Source organism: Scleropages formosus, chromosome 13, assembly GCF_900964775.1.
Source record: "Scleropages formosus chromosome 13, fSclFor1.1, whole genome shotgun sequence".
Taxonomy (NCBI): domain Eukaryota; kingdom Metazoa; phylum Chordata; class Actinopteri; order Osteoglossiformes; family Osteoglossidae; genus Scleropages; species Scleropages formosus.
In genome coordinates this window covers 23,517,809-23,540,516 of record NC_041818.1, presented here as the reverse complement: position 1 = coordinate 23,540,516, position 22,708 = coordinate 23,517,809, and the positions used below count along the sequence as shown (strand labels likewise).

The 22,708-nt window shown below is 49.4% G+C and overlaps 1 protein-coding gene across 4 annotated transcripts in view; it reads right to left on the bottom strand.

Moving 5' to 3' along the window:
- pcdh19 (protocadherin 19) overlaps positions 1–21,151 on the bottom strand; it is a 57,335-nt gene extending 36,184 nt beyond the window's left edge. Inside the window, exons 1-2 of one of the 4 annotated variants that reach the window (XM_029257378.1) lie at positions 18,921–21,151; positions 14,439–14,784 (exon numbers count right to left, since the gene is read on the bottom strand). In XM_029257378.1, coding sequence (XP_029113211.1) covers positions 14,439–14,784; positions 18,921–21,070 — 2,496 coding nt within the window. In that variant the 5' untranslated portion in view covers positions 21,071–21,151. The remainder of the gene's footprint in view (positions 1–14,438; positions 14,785–18,920) is intronic. The other 3 variants (XM_029257379.1, XM_018733429.2, XM_029257380.1) reach the window with 3 other exon arrangements.
- Between the last annotated feature and the right edge of the window lie 1,557 nt (positions 21,152–22,708).

The window sequence follows — 22,708 nt, the reverse complement described above, 5'->3', positions numbered from 1 at the left end:
GTCTGCAACGCACCCTGAGACCTCCGTAAGAGGTACGACGGTGATTCAACGCAGAAGGACGGGGAAATATCAAAACGCTTTATTTCAAAATGTTATTTATTCTAGGTCAAAAAACTGCATTTCAGGAAAATAAAGAAAGCCGTTTACCTCGGCTGCATTTCGCTGCTGTCTTTTAATGCAAGCCGAAGAAAGAAAAAAATTAAATAAATGCTTTAATGCACTAATTTAAGAGCAGGCTTTAATCATTTCGCTCTTTGCATGGTCCCATTTTTTTTTTCCTGGAACACAAAAAATCCCGACCGGTCCGAGGAAAACGTGTTAAGAGGCGCTTATAAAAACGAGAATGGTCAGGCTTATGTAAACAGCTGGAGCCTTGATGCCGACGGCGAGTATTTATTTACTCGGCTATTTACAGTCATCATGTATGCTTTACTCCAGCTCCCAGGACTTAGGCGCGAATAAATGAGCAGGAGTACACCGGTGCCCCGGAGGAGCCCCCCTTTGGGTGTTCTCCCCCTGGGCTCTTGGTACAAAGGATGAGGACACTGGCCAACTTAATTTTAAAAGGAGTATATTTGTGACGGCCTTCGGAGAGCAATAAATGCGTACCCCACCTTTTATACGCCATCGATTAATGTGAGAAATACCTCATAAAAGGGCATCTCGTTATAGGAAAGCAAAGTATGAAAAAATTAACATCAGTGTCACCAGCCAGTATTGCAATACACTGGGCTTCATTTTTTAGAATCATGCATCCTACACAAGTATTTATAAAATACTGTGATTTATATAAGGACAGCTATTTATAGCTCAGTAATTTGTTATTCTCTTATATAATAGACTGACAGCGTGGGGTGCTGGACGGCTGGAAGACAACATGTCCCCCCACTGTAAACACCGCAGGGCCGTGTCGAGGAATCCCCTGGTTAGCAAGAGTGATCCCTTTAAAGACGTCCCCCTAATCCGGCAAAGAGGAAGCTGCAGCTTTAAGAGCCTTAGTCTGGATTATTGCTAGTCCTTCAAATTAAAGCAAAAGTCAGCTTTTCGTAGCTGCTCATGCAAACCGGAGCCTGGCGCCACGCCGCCGCAGAGAGGCGCCGGAGGGGCTATAATTAGAAAAGCTCTGTCTTCCTCCTGGGCCGGGGCACACAGGTAACGGGCAGGGGCTAAGGCCCGCCCGCCGCCTGCTGTGATTGGCCAAGGGGCATCCCGGGACATTTGTCCCCGGTACCCGGTCCCCATCCCCCTGCTGCCCGTGGCAGCTGGCTCACACGTGGGGTCGGCTTCAGCGCCGCTCTGACTACCTCTCGGCACGCAAACGCAAACAACACGGTTTGTTTTTCCCGGTGCGTGTGTGTGTGTGTGTGTGTGTGTCTGTGTGTCTCTGTGTGTGTGTATATGATACAGTTCCAAGAAAAAGGCCCTAACGGAATATTGCTGAGTGCTACGTTTTTTTTATCCTCCCATCCAAGACACTTCAAAATAAGCCAAGTGGGACTCAGCAAAAATATGACATAGGCCTTAACCCACGGAACACCCCCCGTCTGCAACCCTACATCCCGACACACAGACAACACTAAACGAACCGGAGCGGTGACTCAGCCACTCAGGCGACCGGCTCCTTAGCACAACGCATTACCGTGGATACGTTACCGGGGCCAGCGCTGGTCACCTGTACCCGAGCAATATAGTAAAGTATCTGGATCTGGGTGCGTGTATGCGTTGTGTGTGTTCGTATGCTTTTGCGTGCGTTTGCTTGCTATTAATGGCCGTGTCAGCTGCGTTCTGGATAATGATCCCTCAGCACTTCCGAGGAGCCGAGGCGCTGCGAGAGACTCCATGGTGACCCATTCCCCTAGCACCCCCCCCCCCCCCGCTCCCCCTCCCTCCAGGGGGCACATTAAATTCTCATCATTACAGGAGAGATACAAGTTGCAGTCTGCGCGGCCTCCCCTCGGCCCATCCCGGACCGCGGGACCCCCCGGTGAGGAGCCGTAGCCCAGAGCCACCCGCCGACGCCCCACAGCAAATCCGCTCTAATCTCCTCACTCCGCTACTTTCACTCTGGGGTGTAAAACACTGAACGGAAGCCAAAACCCCAAGTCGAAATGACACCCTGATAGGTCCTAGAACCGATTTCTGACTGTGGACCGAGAAAAGCGAAAACAGTATTTGAAATGAGTCTTAATTTATGATTACTGTGTTACTATTGTGTTATTACTGTGTTGTTCTATTGGATGCAGACTCAGTGTGACGCTTTTTCTAAAGCCATTTTGCACCCAACGTGCCAGCAAGGACATTTCACATGACCCCGATGGTGTGTTATAACTTCGGGAGGCAGGAGATGCGCTCGGACCGTCAGACACCTCCTTCCACACGCTGATAATCTCGGGAAAACATGTTGGGGGCAAACCAGGCCCACCTGAGTGGCTTTCGGGACGCGGGAGTAATCAAAATGCAAAACAGGATTAAAACAGCAGCGCAAAGCCAAGCTGCCACCACAAATCCCACGACTAACATCAGCACTTTTTTTTTTCTCCTGATTTCACTTTTGTTTGTTTCCTTTGTTTTTGTCTGAGCCTCTATGTGTGTGTGTGTGTGTGTGTGTGTGTGTGAGAGAGAGCTTTACTACTACTACTACTATTATTATAGAATAAATATATTATAGAAATATATAATATTTTATTATTTCATTAAATGTTCACTTATTATTATTATTATTATTATTATTATTATTATTATTATTTACAGCCATTACGGACCCCCTCAGACCATCTGTGCTCACTCCGCTGATTTTCATTCCTTCTGAAAGGTGTGTTGACATTTTTATACTGGTTTTCCTGAACTTGAGACAGGGTTCTGTTCTGGACACCCCATTGTTAGTTGACTTTCTCTTAAGTGAAAATCCCATAATATTATAGGTCATTATATTACGAACTGGGATGACCTCCCCCTCTCACTCAGAACTGCTGAATCTCTGTCCACATTTAAAAAGGGTCCTAAAACTCACCTCTTCCAGACTTTTTGTCAAAAAACAAACAAACAAACTGTACTTAAGAATCACACCTCTGCATCTAATTGTCTCTTTCTGCTAATGTAATGAACACCTTGTATTTTCTATGAGATGTATGTCGCTTTGGAGAAAAGCATCTGATAAATGAATAAATGTTAATGAACTGCTTGAATACATATATATACACATCAATTCCCATGCCTGAATGCTACACTGTATGATTAGATTTGCTTATATTTCTCAGTGATTTCACACATTATTCCTGTTAAAATAATACTGTTGTAGAATAATAACCTAAATTCAGGACAGTATTTTCTTGCAAAGTATTATTTTCACTTTCATTTCGAAATCTATTGTCTTCTGCCTGTTCTTTTCCGCGCCAGCAGAACGCTCGCGATTTCGCTTGCTGCAAATTTTTAAATGTAAATGTAAACTTGAAAGGAAGCACAAATGAAAAGTTTTATAAACAGAATGCAACCGCTGCTTGAATTTTGGCATCTGGAGAGAGCGGGTTTATGGTGATGACGCACGAGACGTGTGTCTCCGAGTCACACGGGTGCCTAAGGGCCATGAAGCTGTCGTGAGAGCTCCATCCCGCCGTGAGCTCCGTCCTTGGCTCCGCCTCCTGCTCTATACGCCCAACACTCAGCACATCCGCTAATGGCCACTGGGCCACGGTACTCCCGTTGATCTACTGCAAAAATCATAAGAACTGACGAAACTGCTAACATGGATTGCAATTTCCTTTGGGACAAACAACGTTCCCATCCATCCATCCATCCATCCATCCATCCATCCATCCATCCAAGTAAATACGTCTGAGAAATTTGACAGCTGTGCCCATGTAAAACACATGTAAAACACATGCAAAACCTCGCTTTCAAGCCCCTGAGCCCTGTGGTCTCCTCACACTAATAACTCCACTAGAGTTTTCATCTTAGACACCCGTTAATATTTGATACGCATCACTGGGTCTATTATTTCTCATTTGTGGCTTATTTGTCTCAGGGAATGTTGAAAGACCTGGCTGTGCGCGAGGTTCATTTTGCAGCTGCTATAGATTCTGTTCATCTTGTGGGATCCTCATTCTCCTCATCCTTCTCATCCTCCTCATCCTCCTCGTCCCCCAAAAGTCCTGCGCCCCGCACACTGGCTGCTAAAACGAAATGGAAACGGGGATAAAAAGACATTTCTTTTTCTCTCCAGCCGCAAAACCTCCCTTTTTTCTTTTCCCTCCCAACAGTAATGCATGCAGAGGCTGACATTTAATGAGGTCCGGAAAATCCTAGCAAACATCTTCCTCCTCCCGTTACGTCTACGGGGAGCAAAAAAAAAAACAAAAAAAAAGCAGACGGTTTAAAAGGTTCTTCTGCTCGCGTCTGTTTACCGCATCCAAAAAATCCCGCTTTTGTCTTACAACGCAACACCTCGGCCGCACCTGGAACTCTCAGCCTCCGTAATACGAGGCCTCCTTGGAGGAAGTCCGGGCGGTCAGTAATGGATCGCGGATGGAGCACCGACACTGTAAAGAAGACATCTTCTTTCCACTTACGCCTGGAATAAGTCCACGTATTCATCTTTATTTGCTCATTTTAATTAATACCGTTTTGCCCACTCGTGCAATAGGGCAAAATTCATTTGCAGTGTTTTTATCACTAAGGGCACTAAATCTATAATTACTTCCCTCCGCCAGCGCCTCCCAAACAGAGGCCGGCCAGGTTTTCCTCCAAGTGCCGTGGCATGTAAAACGACTTCTATTTTTAATTTCCCCAAAGAGCTGCCGCTGACCTCACCTCTCCTGCCAGTCTTAATTGGCACGAGGCGAACGCCGTCCGCCTTCGGCGCGTCCGCCCCCGTTGCCATGACAGGCCGGCGTGTGGCGGTCGCCCCGGCCATCGCCTTGTTTAACGTCAGCGAAAGATGGATTTTTTATTTATTTATTCATTTATTTATTTATTTATTTATTTATTTTGGCTTTGATTTTTCTGCCGCTCCAGGGGTACAAGTGCAGCCCAGGGAACCGCGCGGAGGCACGATGCTAGTGCCGCACCCTGCTCCCGGCAAGCTGCGCTTTCTTAAATATTGATGGGTGGGACCGGAGCTTTCCCTCGCACCCCTTGGCAACTGCAACTAGTCCAGTTTGCGTTTAAAAAAAAAGAAAAAGAAAAAATTGTGGGCTGACCTTTCATATCCTGTTAATTTAACTGCGGGCATTTCGAGCTGGCAGCAAAATCTGTGCTAATGAGAGGACAAAAAAAAAATCAGTTAATGAAGTTATTTTCGCTCGCTCTCCTGTTGCGAAACTGCCAGAGAGCGGCGTCGGTTTGATTCGTCTTGGCGCGAGCCGTCGGATCGGCCCCTGGAAGACGCGGGGCCCTCAGAAGTCCGGGCACGAACGCGGGGGACAAATACATTCTTAACGCGTCTGCTGGTGTCAGGATCCTTCTTTTTAATGAGCAATAAACAAAGGGCGGATCAACTTTGTGCTTTTTACTACGGCTAACAGCAGGTTTGTTTACCGCGGAACCAAAAAGGAAGAATTTTAAGATCTGCTGTTAATTTAGGAAATACGCCTGTATCGACGGCCATTGAACCGATTCCTTAGTGCTGATCAATTAACACACTGGAGCCCATCGGCTCTGAAATACCGGTTCGCGTCTTCTTAGGAAATGCGCTTAATGATATTTCCCGCGTCTCCAAAAGCACTTTCCTGCCGCCTGGGGTTTCGTTCATTTGCATGGGGTTATGTTTATTTATTTTCAGTCCTTCAGGCCTACGTTAGTGTCACCGAAGTTACGAGAGGCTAAGAAACGAAAAAGTCGCGCGCTACGAAGAGCTAATTCTCGCCTTTGTAAATATTAAACACGAGTAGCGCGTGCGAGGACGGTAAGCGGAGGCCGGCCCCGCGAAACATCTCGACAACATCTGATGATCGAGACTTAAAAAGTGGTTTCGATTTCTAACTTTTAAAAAAGGCTGGACCGGTATTTTATGAAATGCGTGCTCGAAATATCAAAACCGTGAATGCGAGCGCTCAAGGTCAGCGTCTTGTGTCGATTTTTTTTTTTTTCCCTCCCGAAGTGACGTCTCGAATCCGTCACAGAGTTCAGCGTCATCCCGTTAAAATCGGCGCATCATTATGGCATCATTACGCATCGTTCGCGTAATACATGAACTCGCACTTGAATAATATAACCTAGATTAAATCGCTGTTTTGTTATTTTTACTGTCGCCGTCGTTATTTAACAAGACGGCTTCGCTCAAGGGGTCGTCCGCTTCGCGTCCTTCGCATACAGCTATTCTTGATCTTTCCATGTATTTTTGATTGTATTTCGTATTTACAGTGCCTTTAAAAAACATCTCTGCATAAAGAAGTGCTGTTTTGACTTGAGGCTCCGTGTCCCATTTCTGAGACCCCCCCCCCCCCCACCACCCCAAAGTCTCCAAGTGTTTCGAGCAGGCAGGAGCCTCGAGCTTATCGCTGTTACCAGGATACACTTTGAATGGCGCACAGCGTGCACGTGAACGCGGGGCCCACTTTTTTCCCTTTCTTTCTTTCTTTAACCTTGAGAAAATATTGACCGCACAGTCAATAAATTATTCATTTTATGCATGCTGAGGATTCAGTAAGATTCGAGTTTTTGTCCACATTACTGTTACTGCGCCTACGGCGCGGCCCCGTGATCTCCGCTTTTAGGGCCGCACAAATAGGCCTGCAGAACGGAATGCGCCCCTTTGATGCCGCGGCGGAAAAATAATGTTAAACCTTGGAGGGCCGGCGTTATGCTGTTTAAACTTTCATCATCTCTGTACCTTATGCTGTACAACACTATATGTTACTCTTCGTTCTCTATTCATTGTTTCTTCTTTATGATAATCTTCTCACGCGTTCCTTCGGCTTTAATTCCGTCTCTCGCCAGGGTCTGAAGCTCAGCTGAATATATAAGCGCGCGTTTCGTTTCCAGTTTATTGTGTGTTGCGCGAGTTATTTGACCTCTGCCACCTTCACTTGACCTGAGCCGCTTTCTGCATTTTCCTTGAAAAGCAGCCTATGAATAAAGATATTACGATTAAAGACAACGTATGGAAAACTTCGCCGGAAATTAAATCGAGCACCTTGCGTCACGTCTTATAGGGCTTTCGCTTTTCCATGTGTGCGAGTGAAGTTCTCGAAAATACCGTAATTTTGAAACGAACTGCATTTTAGCCCTCTTTTTTCTTTTGCGGATAAAAGCGACTGAAACCGCGCGCGTGAAATATTTCCACGGTGTTAATAGCAATTCTTGGTTTAATTAATTTATAACGAAAAAACATATATAATACTTAACACGTACACAGATCTCCGGCATTTAATATAATGCACTCGTATGACAAAATGAATTATTGATTTTTTGCAGCGGTTTCGTGTAACACGTATTAAATACAAGGCTTCTCGATATCCTAAACTCAGCTTGGTGGTGACAGTGTGCCAGCAGACCCCTGATGTGTGCCTACCAGTGTCCGACTGTGTCAGCATGCGTTTGCCTGTGTCAGCCTGTGTACAAATGTATTAGCCTGCGTGGTTACATCTGTGTCCATCCGCATCAGCCTGCGTCTTTCTGTGTCAGTGCCCGTGTCCACGTATTTTAGCCTCAGTGTACCTGTATCAGCTTGTGTACACTGGTATTATCCTGTACAGCTACTCCTGTGTCCACCTGTATTCTCTGGTTTCTACCCGCATCAGCCCTTGTCTACCTGAGTCTACCTGTGTTCACATGTATCAGCCTGCGTCCTTCTCTATCGCTCGATCTTTACAAGTGTCAACATGTGCCCACCTGTGTCAGCCCTTGTCCACCTGTACTAGCCAGTGTCCACCTGTGTCGGCCTTTGACCGTCTGTATTAGTCTGTGTCTACCTGTGCCATCCTGTATCTACCTGTGTCAACCTTTGTTCACTTGTATTAACCTGTATCTACCTGTGTCATCCTGTGTACACCTGTGTAAGTCTGTGTCCACCTGTATTAGCGAGTGTCCACCTGCGTCAGCCTTTGTCCGTCTGTATTAGTCTGCGTCCACTTGTGTCATCCTGTATCTACCTGTGCCCGTCTGTGTCCACCTGTGTCAGCCTTTGGCCGTCTGTATTAGTCTGTGTCTACCTGTGCCATCCTGTGTCCACCTGTGTCAGCCGTTGTCCACCTCTATTAGCCTGTGTCTATCTGTGTCATCCCGTATCCACCAAAGCCCAGCCTTTATCAGTCCGGCCTGCCACGGCACTTGGCCGGAGGCCTGCACACACACTTATCCGCACCACAGACTGAGACCCAGACGCGGGCTTCCCATCGTGCACCTCCGGTTCCAGCAACCCCCACCCCCACCCACCCTAATCCTCCCACAACAAAATGAAATATCTTGTATGTAGTTTTTCTTTTTAGAAAACGGAAAGGTATTCCGGTGAATAAGGACATGTGACATTTCTCAAACAGTAATTAACATTCCTCGGGAGCATTAGCGCCGCACTTGATAAAAGGTTGCAGTGTTTCCTGGCTCCGGCCACCCATTCACATTTCTTTCTGATTTCCTCTTGCTTTTAAAAAGCAGAGCAAACCCTGCTTCTCGGCGTAATAAACTGCCCTTTTCACGCGGCCCGTCCGCTGAAAGAGATTTGAAATTAAACAAATATCTTGGAATTCGAGCAGCGCGGCTTTGGCTTTCTCTGCAGTTTGTTTTTCTGACATCTTTTTTTTTGTCCCTCCGCCTCCTAGTGCTCGAGACGCTCCTCTCGGGGAAACGGTGTAAATCTGCCCATCTCTTCCGAGAGCGTGAGCTCAACGAGGACTTTGCGCAAAGCCTTCCAGAGAGACGGCGAACTGTGACCTTTACTTTGTCGTCTGCGGGATTTAGGCTGATTAATTGGATTACGCTGATTAAATCTGGAAAAAGACAAAACCCTGCATATTAGATCAAGTAAGAAATGTTTTTTTTTTTTTGCCACTTCTCCATGTGTTCCGTGTCACGGGCCCACAGCATGACCAGCTAGCGGTAAACACAAGCTTTCCTTATTGCCTCCTCCTCTTCCTTTAACTCTCCTCGACCACAAACCCCTCTAAGAATCTGAGGAACGCTAAGGACCTCTCCTTGAAAAACATCGCTTAATAAATTCAGAGAAGATATTGCACTCAATTTATTTCACAGAAATTTGACTACTTTCCATATTATTATGCCGTAAATAAGAAGCGCGTAGTGATATTTTATTCTATATTTACCTTTTATTTATTTACAGTTATTTTCTAAGCAAGCCTACGATTCCCCGGCCCCCCTGGATGGCCCAAGGGGCCCACAGGTCTACAGGTCCCAGATTAAGAAAAACCTCACCATAACATACCATAGAGAACAGGCACATAGATCACAAGAAGTAATAAATTCAAATGATTGTGGATGCCTGGGGGCACAGTGGCGCAGCAGGCTTGGCCGGGTCCTGCTCTCTGGTGGATCTGGGGTTCGAGTCCTGCTTGGGGTGCCTTGTGATGGACTGGTGTCCTGTCCTGGATGTGTCCCCTCCCCCTTATGCCCTGTGTTGCCAGATTAGGCTCCAGCTCGCCGTGACCCTGCTTGGGATAAGCGGTTTCAGTCAGTGTGTGTGTGTGTGTGTGTGTGTGTGTGTGTGTGTGTGTGTGTGTGTGTGTGTGTGAGAGATTCTGGATGTTTGCTGTACTATGGTTTATTCCAACATGTGAAAAATGAGTATGGTATACTCTAGCATGTTGAAAAGAAATGTGATATACTATGGTACGGTTTACTCTGTCATGTAGAAAAAGACCATGGTTTACTGTACCATGGTAAACTCTAGCATGTGGAGAAGGACCTGGGTTTACTGTAACCGTACCCCCAAGCAAAAAATGCAGAAACGCGGCCCTTGGTCGAAGAGGGGCACCCAGGTCGACTCTGTCAACGGACGAGCATTGTTAACCCCCCCGACCCGACCCAACCGGTACATTATGGCCAACCACTGGTTCAACAGACAATACCCCTATTCACAAGCACAACAAAGGGGGTCAAGGAGGACAGAACAACGCGGGGGGGAAGTACCCTGGAGTCCGACAGCAACGAGAGTCTGTGAGAAACACTGTCGTCAGTATCGCCGTGCCGTTTATCCGTCAGATTGAAGGCTGAGATATTTTTTGGCTAATTGTGTTTAAGCACACTGATATCTGGCACACAGCGGGGGAGCGAGCTCAAACTGGAAGTTATGCAAATTTGGCCGTTGCGTTCTGTTTACAAAACAGACGTGCTCGAAGCCCGCCTATCGTAAGCAGCGATCCAAGCGCCGACCGAGTTGTGCTTTCAGCCGCAGATCGTATCTCCTCTCCCACCCTGGGCACGTCACCCAGACACCTGCAAATTAAACAACATCGGAGGCCCATACACTCACAATAGGGTTTAAGTAGTGATCTTTCTAGCGACGGCACGGAAGCATCTGGAAGAGCTCTTCAATTAGCGCCGAGCGAAACTTAGCAAATTGCTGGAGGGAACGGAGGACGGCATCTCGCAGCGTTTCCACCGAGCGACACCCGGTACGGCGCACCTGGCCGAAGGGCAATGGCGAAATCACAGCATCCAGTCAAAGCAATACCAGGCAGCTCCATCTCCCAAGCAATGCTAATGCTAAAATCAGTCGATATTCATAAGAACGTTTTGTTTCGCCGGATGAATTATTTATGTCACATGTGTTTTCGGTACCTATTATGATTCAGAAACACAAAGCCTAAGGCACCATATAATTGTCTGTCTCCCCGAAATGATGACTTAACAGAGCCGTAATAATGGCGAGCCAAGTGCCGGCCGCCACAGAGTCTCTCTCTCTGAAAAACCACGTGTACCACACAACCCTCCTTGGAGGCTTCTTGAGAACTACTGCAAAACCAGGTAGAAATCCTTCGGGGACTTTTATGGATCCCCCCAAGAGCCCTGCAGGGGCTTTACGGTTGCTGGCACCAAGCCACCGGGACATTCGTCATCGTTAGCCGCTACCCGACGGTAACGTGTCCGATATAGGCCAGAGTGTGACCCGCAGGCTTGGCAAGGGGCCAACGTGATCTTCACCCAGCTGGACCCCACAGTAACTCCTAGAGGTTAAGGTGATCCATCAAACATCAGGCCCCCCCAACAGAGAACTGAAAATGAATTGACATGCAGCCCCCAGCTATTCCACGCCCAAGAGAGATGGACAAAGAGAAGTTCAGAGCATTACGGTAACAAACTGTCCGTGTTTACCTGTCCTTCTATCTTATCAACATCCAGAAGATCAGGATTTTTCTTACCAGTTACGAATGTCAGGCTCGTGTTAGCGTGGAGACTCCAAAGAGGGCTTGTCAAGTACCATTTCCAGATCCTAACTTTGCGCAACCACCTTTGAGGGCAATAGCATAACACCATGGAGCCTCGACTTCTACTTAACCCTTGGGTTTTGTTCCGCTCAAATTTGAGCCATTTACAGCTTTTCTCTGTCATACATATGGTTCCTTTAATCTGGTATTCGCAAGGCTTCATGCAACCCTCCACTAAGCATATGGACACATAAAATTCATGGTCACCAGTTTTAATTGAATTTTGTGTGTTTTACTGAAATTTTATGAATCTTTGATGTGTCCGGTCACATCTGGCTGGCCATAGGAAATGATTGGCCGAGTGTTCGGTAAGGTCCAAAGAGTATCAAATGCCAAGTCCAGGAGTTCACACACACACGAGTAGTATAATTAGAGGTAGATGAAGTCTATAGACCATAAATTCCAAAAGTAAGAGTAAGAACTTGTGATAATGACCAGGAATGAAGTTAATTAAAATGTGTAACACCACATTGGGTGATCATCTATGTTTTATAATTGCTTTATGAAGAATTATACTGGGCTGAAATATTCTGGGAAGGAACACCAAAAATATCTGACTTTTAAACTCCAACCCCCACACTCACACCCCCCATCCAGAACGACACCAGCCACTTTAATACGGACTCCGCAGAATGTCTTTTTTTCATGCCACTGACAGTTTCTGCTGAAAAACTTAAATTGGTGTCCATACCAAGTGCAGCTGCTGTATTTCTTAAATTCATTCTATATCGACCTACAAACAATTATCGCACAAAAAAAACCCCTCACTTTTTTGCACTATCCCCTGTAAAATCTGTTCACATTTCTATTTATTGAACCAAACATATCATTATAATTTATCGCGGAGTGTTTTTAGTTTTATAGCTTGTCGCTGTAAATTATTGTAGTAGCGGCAGTACACGTCGTCCTCTATGTTCACACTCTGGTCAAGAAGAAATGCTCTTTCACTCCAATGTATGTCCTAAGCATATTGTGGAAATGACAATAAAGTTGACTTTGATGAAAGTGTCATGAACTCAGCCCAAGGGTTAAAGGGTTAAAGAACTCTAGGCATGGTGATGTGATGCTCCCCCGGAACCGGGAACCTTTTTCAGCGGACGGGGACGAGGAGTTCATGACCGCCCGACATCGCATGCCTTCAGGTCCAGATCCCACTGAACGACACCGAGTCTTTAGTCTGAGTGCCAGCGTCGGCGTTTTCTTTCGATATCGATAGTGGGAGGACCGTTTTGTACCAATTTCCATAAATGCAAGTAAAACGCAGCGGTGTACCCTCAATCGGACAGTCTCCGCACGTCTCCCTCTCTTCCCTTCCCCTCCTCCCCTTCTAAGCACCTCGCAGTGTATCTACGCGGTACCCACGGGCGCCCCGTCTCTGCCCGCAGCCAGCGCAAGGAGCCTGTGGTCAAAGGGATGTTTGTCAACGTCGCGCGGTCCGCGGGCCACGACGGCATTTGCATGCTAAGCAGCGCCGCCTTTTATGAGCCGGATGATTAGAGATGTGAAAGTGACATAGTAAGCCGGGTCTCGGACACCTGGCATTAAGGCACGCACGCACACACACACACTCGCTCCTCGCTCGTCGGCCAACGAGACACGTAAGCTTTGCATATGAGATAATAAAAATCAATCTGCTACCTTATTTGTTTTGTCCCCCCCCCCTTTTTTTTCATTAAGCGTGACAAATAAAGAACCCCTAATCCAGCCACAAAGGTCCCTTTATTTGACGTCTAAGCCGCCGCGCCTGGTGACCGCTCTCCGATTTCTTCCAGCGCCTCGTAATTCCTTTGTTTCCTCCCTCCCACAGTTCATCCTTGCAGACACGTGGTTGCGGGGAGCATGACCCCAACGCTACCTGGGTGTCAATAAAGCGGTGTGGCGCCAGCAGACCCCCACGGCGCTCCCGCCGCCTCTCGGAAGGCCCGGCCACCCGGCGCTGCTGCGGCGAGCGCCTTATTGATCCCCGCGACCACAGCGCACGTTTCACCAACCACTCTACTCACAGGTGCGTTTCTTACGCCGCTTTTCTTCACTCGTCATTTGTTGTTATTGGTTTCTTATTTTTTCTTTTCTTTGGTTCCTTCATACACTCTTTGATTTGAGTCATTCTGTCAATTACATGTGGTTTTCGCCACCCTTTGGAACAGGATATGCTGGCCCACCCCCCCCAACCCACTCAGTAGACAAAGCATGGGCGGAAAAAGAAGGCTGTCCAAGGGATCCAATAGACCGGCTCACAAAGCCAAAAATCCATAACATAAAGATCAGGAGTGCTGGTGTACAGCCTGTCTGCTTTGATAGCCTCTGCAATGACTGTTTTTTTTTTTTCATCCAGTAGCACTCTTATCCACATCTGACAAAACACAACAGCAAACCACTGCCGCGCATGAGTCCATTTGTCGTTTTTCTTTTTTTTTTTTTGGTCTAATTTATGTTGTTTTGGAGATAATAAAAATAATTAGTATGTGCTGGCTCATCTGCTGGTTTCAAGCATTTATTCTGGAATGAAATGACACCAGAAACGACTTGGTGCAGCTGACTGGCGAAGTCGGCACCACTGGCACGTCTTCAAGCTCCTGTCCGGTCCTGATTGCTCGACACAAAGCGGAGACGCGAGCCAGACGGTCCATTTTGTCAGGCCTCCAAGAGCCGCCTGGCGCGCTCGCCGTAACGAGAGGATCTCCCTCATCCGAGCTCACAAAGACGCTTCGGCGACACGGTTGCAGAAGTCACGCGACCTGTGTCTTCGCGAGCTCAGGTGGCACCCCGCGAAGGTTCAGGGAGCGGGAAAAGAGCAAGACGAGCACCACGTTCGCCATCGGCGGGGGTGGAATTCCACCAGCGGCTGAGTAACCGCGCACCTGTCTGCGGCGCCAAGCTGCTGGAACACATGCTCGAACCTCACGCTCGGTGTGTGTTGGAATGCGGTGCGACATGCATGGTGTCAAACATTCATGACAGTGCGCTGGTGAAAAGTGGCAGGCTTGGAAACGGTGCCCCCCCTCCCCTCCACATCCAGTCCCACCCCAGCCCCTCCCCTCTGTAGGACAGAGCGGGTCTCACCTCTGGCAGTGGCATGCCGTTGATGATGAGGTCAGGCTGCTGTGGACCCTGCCCGGTGAAGGTGTGGTGATAGCCGTGGTTGGGGGCAGCATTGCGTGAGTTCTGGCTCTCCACGTTGAGGAAGGTGCTTTCCGAGCGCCGGCAGCCCAGAGGCAAGGTCTGCTGGTGGTAGTCGAAGTAGTTGAGCGAGGAGGTGAGAGACGAGCAACTCACCACGTTCATCTTGTCCGTCTCCTCGACGTCGCGCGGCACCAGCCGGATGTCGTTCTTGCTGAGCTTCTTCTTCTTGCTCGACTTCTTCTGGTTGCCGTAGGAGTACTCCGCCACCCTGTGCAGGTAGAAGAAACTGAACAGACTCAATAAAGCAGTGCTCTGCCTCGGCGGCTCTCCGCGACAGTCCAGGCCTGCAGCAGCGCCATGCGGCGAGGCGCCGCCGCGGTCCCATGCTGCGCCTCGGACAAGCAATCACGATGCAAACATGCCCAGTCACAAAACGCACAACGTGCACAAACAGAGAGAGCCACCGAGGGGGGACACGGCGAGGTTTCGGAGCCCGACCCGGCGCCCTTTCGCGTCACGGCAAGAGGATGCCGGCAAGAGGATGCCAAGTACCGCGAAAAGGGCTGAGAATTAAAATTCGCTGAATCTGATTCGCTCCGGTCCAAAATGGAAAATAAATAAATAAATTCAATTAAATAAACATTTTGCTTTTTCATGGAAGACTGCCTCCGTTGGAGAATTTCCCCACGCACCGTTTTGGTGCAGAGCTGCAGCGCCTGCCTTCCGCTCTCATTTCACTGGGACGTCTCAGGCCCCGCAAAGTTCTCCGAGCCTCACCTATGTGAATAGCCATACGCAGCACACGCTCACGGCCCGGCTGCTTTATTCCGGCCTCCACCGGAAAGAGCGGCCATTTATTCCTATGTTCTTTTCTGAATGAATGTATCTAGAGGACAAAAAAAGATTTTCTGCATAAACAACACCCATAAATCTGGAAGGTTCCAGCCTCGCTCTCCCGAATCCATTTTTCATCGTGACGCCACCTGCGTCCGAACGATCCTCCCTTCTTGTTCTTCGAAGAATTAAAAGAAGAAGAGGAGGAGGAGGAAGAAAGGAAACAGAGCTGCACCTTATCGTCGCGACAGCATCGCAAAAACCGCTCGCCTCGGGATTTAGAAAGAGACGGGCGGGGGGAGGGGTGGGCGTGCGACTCGGGGTCTGTCTTAATAACGGCAATGAAAGCGCCGCGTTCCGTCCTTGTTCTCCGCGCTTTGGTGGCTGAATGGAGACGTGGACGGGGAGGGTCCTCAGCGAAGCCGACAGCGAACACTAATTTGCAAATAAGAGAGATGCGCGTTTGTAAGGAAGGTTGCGCTGAAAGCACCATACATCAATATAGATTAAAGACCTCAGCAGGTACAGCTTTTCGGGCCCGAACAAAAACCTGTATTTGTTTGAAAAAGGATTAGGGGGTGTTTAAAGGACCTACTTCTGCGTTTTTTCTTCCCTTTTTTGTGTGTGCCGAGCCATCTTGTCTTAGTGGATTTTTTTTTTTTTTTTTTTTTTACTTAAGCTATTTCCGTAACAGAGCAGCTTCCTTAATGAAAATAATTAAGAGGAAGATTACACCTTTGCGTGCGCCGCTGTCTGACACTTGGGTGGCTTTCACGCCGCGACGACTAATCGGGAATCTGGCGCAAAGATGGGCTTGCTTCTTTGGCGGCGGCGGCGGTGTCGCCGAATCCTGGGCGGGGGGCGGAGGTGGGGGACATGCATGGCTACAGCCACCCCGGGTGTTACGTTGAGCACCCAAGGCCAGTTTATTGAAAACAAGCTGACGCACAGCACTTAACATCGCCAGAGGCCGCCTCCTCCGACCAGCTTGTGTCGTTCTGTACAAATACCAATGTGAACAGTAGCTACACCTCAGCTGGACCTCAGCAACCGTCCACCTGTGGCCGCCCGGTGGTCCCACACTCAAGGAGTTCAAAATCAAAAGCGCTAAAATGCTTTCCCTTCTGGATTCAATGTGGCGGAATGATCTCCCTCTGCCCCTCAGAGCTGCTGAATCCCTCTGGAAGAATCTCGAAACACACCTCTCTTGGACCCACTTCTCCCCTGCTCTATCTGCTCAATAAACCTTCAATACTTATCTGTTAAAAAAGCTCCCTATAAGTTCTATACGCAGCTGTTTGTGTCGCGTATGCTGGCAGAAATGGTGGTGTCGGACCACGTGACCGTACGCTGTCAATCGCCTGTCTGTAGCTCTGTCTCTCCGTCTGTCGGTGAAATGCACTTTTGTTTACTCCGAGTTCCTCGTCGCTTCGGAAAAAAAGCGGCTGCCAAATGAATAAATGTAAATGTAAATGCGCTTGAGATTTTGGCAGCTATTTGTTTACTATGAGGACGTCCGAGTGGATTTCTGTAGTGACTTGCGTCAGACTGTGAACTTTGACAGCGTGTACAAAGCCCATGCTTCGGTTATTAATAACCGCTTGTTCGGTGCGGGGTCACACTAGTCCAGAGCCCACTATACAGAGCATTGTTGTGAAAACAACCCAGCGAGGCCTTGGGTGCATGCAAATGAGCAACGATGGGCATCAAGGCCAAAATGCCATTTCCTCACTGCAGCACACAGAGCGCTGTATTCCCACCCTATTCGTCCAGAGGCCACGAAACACACAGGTGAAGCAGAACCCCCAGTCCGCACTTCTGCGCCGGCCACTCGGTAGCCATAAAGAGAGCGATTACTCTATTGCGTCAATGTCCAATCGACCGCATTCGAACAACGATCACATTGCATACCCCCCGCAGCTGTGCGAACTGGTGGACAGCGGTAAAATACACACTCCCCGGACGGCTTAATCGCTCAATAACACCCTCAACAGCATCCACGGTATGGCGTATGGAGATGCTTTAAGTTTAAACCTACAAATGCAATTTATATGGAAATGTTGGGTAGTTATGAGGCTGAAATATGGGAATGCAGCAGCGCACAGTCCGCACATAAAGGCAATTATTCTCATATTTTTCAGTGGAAATCACATTCTGACAATCTGGGCCTTGTATTTCGCTGTCGACGTTATTGCGATGTTGTTAATTCTACACGGCGACACAGCGGCGCGTCAGACTTAAACTTAGGGCTGTGTGAGTATGAAAGGTGCGTCAGGTGACTGATGGAGACAGCTGCGTTATTCTTACAGTGCGTGACGATAATCTGTGCGCAGTGCTTCGCAGATAATGGGGTGCTGTAAATATAAATAGATTGTAAACAGCCAAAAACCGAACACCCGTGGAGGGGAACAACATATCAGTAAAACAAATGTATTTGTGCCACTGTCCCTGATGTTTTGTCTCCTTTCCAGTCACTTTGACTCTTCAAATTCCCTCAGATTTTTTGATTTATGACTTTTATTCTCTCTGCTGATGTATCTGTTCTTTTAGTATCTCTGATCTGCATTTTTTGTTGACATGACTTATGTCGTGTAGCAAGGCAGTTGGTAATAATTTCTTCGGAACCAGAAAGGGTATGAATGTTTTTGGGAAGAACCGAAGAACTGACTGGCAGGAAAAAAATGATCATTTTATTACATAATGTTGAGGATGGGAATTTTCAGTGCCTTGTGGAACACATCTAAAGCTGGTGTGTTCGTTTGTGTATGAATCGGGTAAAAGGTTGATTTGTATGATAAACGGTCAGGTTTAAGGGTCTGATGTGTGCAGGGACAGCCCAGGCTAGTGTGAGGTCCAGCACAGGGAGCAGGCTAACAGCTGGGCATCCGTGAAACACAGTGAGACACACACTGCATCTGTTAACAAGAAACAGTCTTAAAAATCTCATCTGAAATATCTAGGAAAATATGGTTGATCCGTGTGCCATTTCGGTATATTAAATGCATCCTATTGAAAAAAAAAATGTCATTACACTTATTGTTACAAAATATATCAGCACTTACAATTGTAGCAAAAAGTGGCACAAGAATGATATTGTCGGAATTTAACGCAGGCAATGTGAATTCAGGGTAAAATGATGTGTAATTGTTGGGATTTCTGATGGACATGAAATGATCATGAAAGAAGCGGAACAACAGCGGACCCGCGCGCGGGTTTACTGGGATTTACAGATTGGAGCTTTTTTTTTTTTCCTTCTTCTTTACGCAAAGCGACCGCAGGTGTGGCGAAAACGGCGCGCTCGGGCAACAAGGGAAACGCGCGCTCCCGCCGGCGCGTGCATGCACATGCACACCCGGGCGCGTGCACACAAACACGCACACACACACACACGCACACGCACACGCACACACACAGGCACAAGTTACAGCGGCTACGACCATGCAGAAGTTCAGAAATGCTTCCACGCGCAATCAATGATGATCAAATATAAATGACTTATCGAAATGTCTGCGCACAACTATAATAATACGCTGCATAAAAACACACATATGTAAAGTTTCAGACAAAGTTTGTGTGTGTTGTTGTTACCTGCAGTTGTACGTGCGGATCTCCTTGTTGTCCCTCTTGCACTTGACGGCCACGAAGATCATGGTGACGAAGAGGATGGCGGCGATGGAGCCCAGGGCGATGATGAAGATGAGCGACAGGTTCACGGGTCCCATGGACTCCTGCGCGTTCAGGTCCGGGGACAGGTAGACCACGATGAAGGCGGAGGCCGACAGGGAGGTCTTGCCGTGGTCGTGGGCCACCACGGTGATCTCGTACGTGGTCTTGGCGTTCTCGCCGAACATCCTGGTGGTGCGCACCTCCCCGTTCACCTGGTCGATCTCGAAGAAGGCGCGGTCCCCCTCCGAGATGGAGTAGGTGAGCCTGCCGTTCTCGCCCTCGTCGTAGTCATCCGCCTTCACCTGCGTGACCAGGTAGCCCACACCTGCGTTCCTGGGGATGGACACCTCGGCGGTGCCGTTGACCAGCGGCGGGGTGGTCATCACGGGCGTGTTGTCGTTCACGTCGAGCACCACGATGCGCACCGTGGCGTTGCTGGAGAGCGACGGGTTGCCCCCGTCCTTGGCCAGCACCTTGAACTCGAAGGTGCGCGTGTGCTCGTGGTTGAAGGACCTCAGCGCGTAGATGTCGCCCGAGTTGGGGTTGATGGACACGTACGTGAACACGGGCATGTCGCGCACCTGCGACGGCACGATCTGGTAGGTGACGGTGCCGTTGAGGCCCAGGTCCGGGTCGCGCGCCGACACCGACAGCAGGTACGCGCCGGGCGTGTTGTTCTCCAGGATCATCTCCTGGTAGTGCGGCTTCGTGAAGTGCGGCGGGTTGTCGTTCTCGTCCGTCACCCGCACCACGAAGGACTTGGTGGTCTTCAGGGAGGGCGTGCCGCCGTCCTCCGCCTCGATCGTCAGGTTGTAGGTGTCCCTCTGCTCCCTGTCCAGGCGGCCGTCCACCAGGATGGTGGAGAAGCTCTCGTACTCCTGCAGCCGGAAGGGCACGTTGCCCTGCAGCCTGCACTGCACCTTGCCGTTGGCGCCCGCGTCGCGGTCCGAGACGCGCACGAGCGCGATCACGTAGCCGAGCGGCGCGCTCTCGCTCACCTCCACGATCTCGCTGTGCACCGAGAGCAGGCTGATCACGGGCACGTTGTCGTTCGCGTCCATCACGTTCACCGTCACCTTGCAGTGCGCCGGGATCGAGTTGGGTCCCAGGTCCTTGGCTTGCACGTCGATCTCGTAGATGTGCGTGGACTCGTAGTCGAGGAGGCCGCTCACGGTGATGAGGCCGGTGCGCGGGTCGATCTTGAACACGTCCCGGGTCTTCTCGCTCACGTAGCTGTTGAAGGAGTAGAGCACCTCGCCGTTGCTGCCCTCGTCCGGGTCCGTGGCGTTCAGGTCGATCACCAGCGTGTTCACGGGCGAGTTCTCCATCACGTTCACCGTGTACACGGGCTCCTCGAACACCGGGTTGTTGTCGTTCGAGTCCAGCACCTTCACGTTCAGCTGCACGGTGCCGTACTTGGGCGGGTCTCCGCCGTCCACGGCCGTGATCTCGTAGCTGTAGTGCGACTGCGTCTCCCTGTCCAGGCTCTTCTCCACCACCAGCTCCGCTATCTTGGAGCCGTCGCCTCTCGTCTTGATCTCCAGGCCGAACAGGTCGTTCGGGGTGATCTCGTAGGTCTGCACGCCGAAGGTGCCCGAATCCGGGTCGCTGGCCGCCTCCAGGGGGAAGCGCGTGCCCGGGGACGCGTTCTCCGAGATCTCCACGTCGATGTGGTCGGTGGGGAAGCGGGGCGCGTTGTCGTTCAGGTCCTTGATCTCGATCTTGATCACGCAGATCTCCATGGAGTTGGACATCACCTCCAGCGATATGACGCACTTGGGGGTCTGCCGGCACGCGGCGTCCCGGTCGATCTTCTGCTTGGTGATGAGCAGCCCCGCCGGGCTGATGTCCACCCAGTGCGGCTCCGAGTTGGAGATGACCCGCAGGGACGGCTGTCTGGGGTCCACCACGAAGCCAGCGTCCTTGGCGTCCTTGGCCACGTTCGCGATGACCGTGCCCGCTCTCTGCTCCTCGTCCACGGAGTACTTGAGGTTGATCACGGCGTCGACCCCACTCCAGCACAGCAGAGCCACCAGCACGATCTGCGCGAAATCCATCTCTGCAGAGCTCATTATACTTGTTGATCTATTTCCACACGCGCGCACACACGCACACACACAGGCGCGCGCGCGCACACACACAGGCGCGCGCACACACACATATACACGCGCGCGCTCTCTCACACACACACGCCGTCGCCGCAAAAAAAAAAAAAAAAAAAAAAAAAAAAAAAAACAAACAAACAGATAAATTGCTTCTTCTTCGTCTAAAGTGCAACTCCTTCGGTGGTCACGCGCCTCTTCCGTCCGCACGAGCGCATTTCGTAATTATTAACCAAAAGTGCAAAATCCTCATCGAAGGAAAGAGAGAAAAAAAAAAGTTGTCAAGTGAATGTCAGATTTAGCCAAAATGTAACCAGTTGATGCGGCTCTCGATGTGGCCGGCGCCTGTCCCCCCCTCCCCTCCGCATCTGATTTATTCCCGTAGTAGAGATCCACGTTCCACCGACTTCATGTTTTTAAAAACTGTTAATTTTTAGATTATTGGTGAATTGCAAGGACCACAGAGGTGGCATCGGTGATCACGCATCCTGGAGGGAGTCGGCAAAGCGGCTTCACCCCACGCGCTCGGATGCGGTGGATGGGTGACAAACTGGGAGCCAAGACTGGTGTGGAGTACCGACCATTTTGTAGAAGAGAAGAAAAAAGGGCCCTACAAACGGCCCATGCTGTCAGAAAAATGGTTCAAAGTACCGGAGCATTCCGCAAAAAGACATACCCATGCAGAGCGAAATCAAATTCCAAAAAAAACACAGACACACACATCAGAGTGGATCCTCTCAGCATCCCACGGCTCCAGATGCCTCCAGATGTCTCTGAAATATTACATTATAACCATCATCTCCATCAGGTAGGTCGCTGATGTCTCAGCGAGGTTTTTTTTTTTCTCCTTTTTGCCAAAATTTGTAATTATTTCAAAATGCGCTTCTGGCATGAAAAAGAATCCACAGCGAAAAAATAATGATTAAACAAACAAACAAAAAAAAACCTGATGCGTTAAGACAAAATATAAATAAAATGACACAAGAAACGAGCCAGGGGATGGATGTGTGAAGCGCTGCTGCTGCTGCTGCTGCTGCTGCATACAGACCCTCAGTGGCACGAGTCCAGCGCAGTCCTCGGTCCCCAGTATTCCCAGTAACGCACAGTGAGGGAGATCTCCACGCTCTAAGTCTTGCGCGCGTTTGATTTATCTCTCCAGCTCCGCTGTAACCCGCAGCACTGAAACTGCTGCTTTTGCTGTCGATTTTTAATTTAAAAAAAAAAAAAAAATCAAAATCCGGATTAAAAAAGGTATTATATCTGCCCGGGTAGGAAATAGGTTGGCTGCGCGGTTGAAGAATGTGATAAAGGAAACGTGAGGGAGGCTCCGCACCAAGTCCGCCGCGCGCAGCCTCTCGGACTCCGGGATGCTCTCGGCTCGCGCTGCCCGAACACACTGTGGACCGTTCGGCCGGGCGCCTGTCGCTCAGTCCGCGAACCCGCAGCCCCTTGGCCAATCAGAGGCCACGCCGGAGGCGTGGCTCGGCTGCAGATGGGCTTCTGATTGGTTTGTGGGCGGGGTCGACCGCGCCATTGAGACTGAGCCGAAGTTCGCCGCACTTGTGCGACGGACGCTTCGGATGCGTGGAGTGCGGCTTCGGTCTCGTT